Genomic DNA, 3985 nt, shown 5'->3' with positions numbered 1-3985 from the left:
AGAGAGGAAATGTCTGGGTAAATATTATGGGCAAGACAGCTCAGAGATTTGCTTTAGCGTTCTTGATTTAATCACACAGTGTATTTTATTTATTTATTTTTTTAATTTTTTATACAAGGAATTGTTTTCATTTTTATAGTTTTACGAGAAAACAGGAGGGCTCATAAGACGGGGAAATGACTCACATGCCATGTTATAATTACTGTAGAAAACGATATCCCCTGTATGATGAGTCTCAGTTGACAGAGTTAGTGTTAGTGTAGTGTCCACCTGAAATAAAAATTAAAAAATCTTCTAACCCTCAGCTAGTCTCATTCATGCTGTCATTTATCAGTATCATCATCTGTCATATGCCCAATACATTCCAGTTTTTTATTTATTCATCCATTTATTTACTTGCTTACTTATTTAGTGTTAAATCTGCCTCAGCTGGTAAATTCCTATAGTTCCCAGGATACCCATGTCCCTTTCTCAAAACACATATCTCACATCTTCTTGCTGCACTCTGGTCAGCTGAGACTGCTAATTTGATTAAAAAATAACTATAAAAAAAAAAAAAAAAAAAAAATCATCCACCCTAGCATCTTGTGGCTGTGGTCTTCCTGCAGGCTCTGGACTCTGATCAGCAGGTGCAAGTAACTGAACATGATTGCCCATATGCATATAATACAATGTGCAGGCTTTATTCCTTTATATAATTTGTTTCAGGTTTTTTTTGTTTTGTTTTGTTTTGTTTTGTTTTTCTTTTTTTGTCTTTGCACTGCTTCAGCATTTACACGCCTGACAGAAGGAGCCCCGCAGATGTAAACCTTATGCTTTGTCTCTGATTTAATACATTAAAAGAACATTAAAAGATTTTGTTAAGAAGCACACTGGGTTGTTTATTCTGATTAAATAGATTTTTTTTAGACTTTTTTGAGTCACCACCTTAACCACTGTCTCCTAAAAGAGCTCTTTTCCTGTGCATATACAAACCATTCAGAATGGGAATCACATCATTACTGTAAATGTATAGAAAGTTGCCTGAGTAACACTGATGCAAAAACATAAGTAACAGTAACACGCAAGCTGAAAATTACTTCAAAACATGCATTCTTATTTGTCAGTCCAAACAAATGTGATGCAGTGAGAATTTGTTTTCTTCAAGAGACAAATCCTAACAAATCCCATTAATGCACACATACAGCTGGACATGAAACAGTACAGTTTATTGATTTCAGTATCCATATCTTAACGTCACATTAATAACACAATGTCACAGCACTTGGATGTAAATGTTTTGCCATTCTGCAGCCGGTTGCATTTTTAAAAACACATCATTTTATTTTCTCTACAGTATTTCACTGATATTCTGCCCCAGCGTACATTCTGCTTCATGATAAAAGAATTCATAATCAAGTGTCTATCAAAAACAACTGTCTACATTTTAGTTCTTCCGTGAGACCTAAAATTTCATATCATAAAATTTGTGAAAAGCGCCTCCTCCCCATTTAGTTGGTGCAGTGTTAAATGGTATAATTGCCACACTTTCTCAAACAAGCATGGTGATAATAAAGAATTATACAACACTGCTATATTTCCACTCTTTCTAAAACACACACACACACACACACACACACACCAACACACCTCATACACAAAAATCTATAAACAAACCCTGACATCTGTGTTCAAATTCATCTTCATAACTGTGAACAAGTTAAAAAAAAAAAAAAAAGTACACACAAGCACAGTCTTCTCCCCGTGTGTTAATATCCATCGTGTACATGTGGACAGAGGCGCCTCACCCATGAGCAAGGCACTGTGGAGACACTCCTGCAGCCATGAGGAGGAAATGTTCTCTCTCTTTGTGCCACCAGGGGGCAGCCTAGTCCCTTCAAAGTGCACCCAAGCCAGCTGAGACTGAAGGATCCCTGCAGGCCTGACAGTGGAGAGGAGGCTGTGAAAGTGAAGTCGGCTGTGGAAGTGAGCGACAAGCAGGAGGACGCCGAGCGGAGATCCTCGTCCTCTGTGGGATCTTCACTCAAACTTGCGCAGGTGGTTGTAGAGGGACTGGACGTAGGTGAAGACGCACATGGGGTCCGGTTTACGGCCCATGATCATCATGTCGTCCACCTCGATCAGCCGGTCGCAGCCTGCCTTCACTCTGCAGACACACACACAGAGACACACATCAGGACTCTATACCTAACGCTGCGTGTTTGAAGTTTGACCAGTGTGGGATATGGGGAACTGGATTGTGTGTTCATGCAGATTAAGGGCTTCCCATAGATAACCAGTGTTGTATTAAAGGTACACAATTTTGCAAAACTGCAAGGATCAATTCTCATGCAGATTTTGTGTTTACTTCACATTTTTTGTCAGTTGAATCTACAGGTCTTCAATCAAAGGACCCGTATGTTTAGTATAATATCTACAAAATGTTCACGTTTCTGCTGATCTCCAACACAGAGTTGTATTCAGAACTACAACATCACATGTATGACCTTTAATCAAGCCACTGGTTTCAATTAATTTGCACCAGGATGTGAAAATGAACTTTCAGGTATTTCAACACTTTCTTCACACCAGTATTCCATCACCATAATAAAGTCCTCCATATTACTTTTCCTAAAAGCAGCAGCGCTGTTGCGTTTTGATGACTTGAAATTGGGTGAAACGGTCCCTCCACCGGGGAAAATAGTTTTTGGGGAAATATTGGCTTTACACAGCCAATTATCAGTCCCATTGTTTTATGAATGGTGACAACTTTGTTAGCCACAGAAGCAGAACTTTATGAAGATGGGTGTATCGACCAAAAATTAAAAAATCAAGGCATTTGATTATATGTTGAGAAATCTTAAGTATCCTTGCATGATTTGCAAAATCGTTTGGTGCAATGTGAAATGTGGGGAAGTTGTGGTAAATGGACCAAACGCACAAAATCACTGATTTGGTCCCTTGGCAATTGGCAATTTTACATAGTGCACTTTTAATCAGTTCCACAATCACAAATCAAACATCATATCCATCATATCAGACTGCCTGGTATCTGATATTTAATAAAAGGCCAGTATCAGCCACATGTATCTATATTTAAGTTCAGAATTCATCTTTGGTAGCTGGGATGAAAACAATAAATTTTTCTTGACCTTCCACCCTGCATGCCTTTAAATGACAGGGTTAAAGAAGGTTACAGTTCACATAACAGTCCAAATTTCCTGCTCTTGGCAAAGCAACCATCCTCAAAAGGTCAAATCCACAGCTTGCCCTGTGAATAGGGGATTGATTCCCTGGACCCACTGTGTGTTTTTACTCTGCAGCAGTGTGGGAGTGAAAGAATAACAAATTGTTAAATTGAGCGGTAGTCCTCTTTAAGCTCTGAGTGATGGGCCTGTCTGAGCTGCGGAGCGACATAATGCCTGAATATCCCCTATACGTATCTGTCTGTGGAAAGAATAAGCCAGGCAACACGATGCAGTCAGGCCAAAGGAATGCACACATTTCACCAGAGATGTGAAAGTATGGAAAGATAGGCGGAGGGAGGGGCTGATGTGTTGTGTGTGGTGTGTGCGTGTGCGTGTGTGTGTGTGTGTGTGTGTGTTGGGGGGGGGTTCATTCATAGGCATGTAAGGCCTGGATCTCTGTTCACAGACAGACACTGTGAAGCAGCGGTAGAGCGGAGGCTCTGTCACCAAATCCCTCATTCAGCGAGTTTAACACTCTACATCAGGGGTGCCAAACTGGTGTCATGGAGGGCCAAGAGGCTGCAGGTTTTCATTCCAACCAAAAACTCCTCCAGGTGATTTCACTAATTACCTCACCTTAAAGCAGAGGCGAGGGACTAATCAGTGAAATCACCTGGTGGAGGTTTTGGTTGAAATGAAAACCTGCAGCCTCTCGGCCCTCCATGGCACCAGTTTGACACCCCTGCTCTACATGGCGACTATTTAAGTTTTGGCACACATCGACCACGACTAGTGCTTCTATTAATAGTCTTGCTATT

The 3985-nt window shown here is 40.4% G+C and overlaps 1 protein-coding gene across 1 annotated transcript in view; it reads right to left on the bottom strand.

The window, feature by feature from the left end:
• Window positions 1-1199: 1199 nt before the first annotated feature.
• Window positions 1200-3985, bottom strand: part of smtnl (smoothelin, like) — a 30761-nt gene continuing 27975 nt past the window's right edge. The window contains exon 10 of the mRNA XM_030067601.1: window positions 1200-2146. Within this exon, the coding sequence (XP_029923461.1) occupies window positions 2020-2146 (127 nt within the window). The 3' untranslated portion in view covers window positions 1200-2019. The remainder of the gene's footprint in view (window positions 2147-3985) is intronic.

This window comes from Myripristis murdjan, chromosome 13, assembly GCF_902150065.1.
Source record: "Myripristis murdjan chromosome 13, fMyrMur1.1, whole genome shotgun sequence".
In the NCBI taxonomy this organism is placed as follows: Eukaryota; Metazoa; Chordata; class Actinopteri; order Holocentriformes; family Holocentridae; genus Myripristis; species Myripristis murdjan.
The sequence above is the reverse complement of the archived record's forward strand: the minus strand, read 5'-3'. Positions and strand labels throughout refer to the sequence as shown.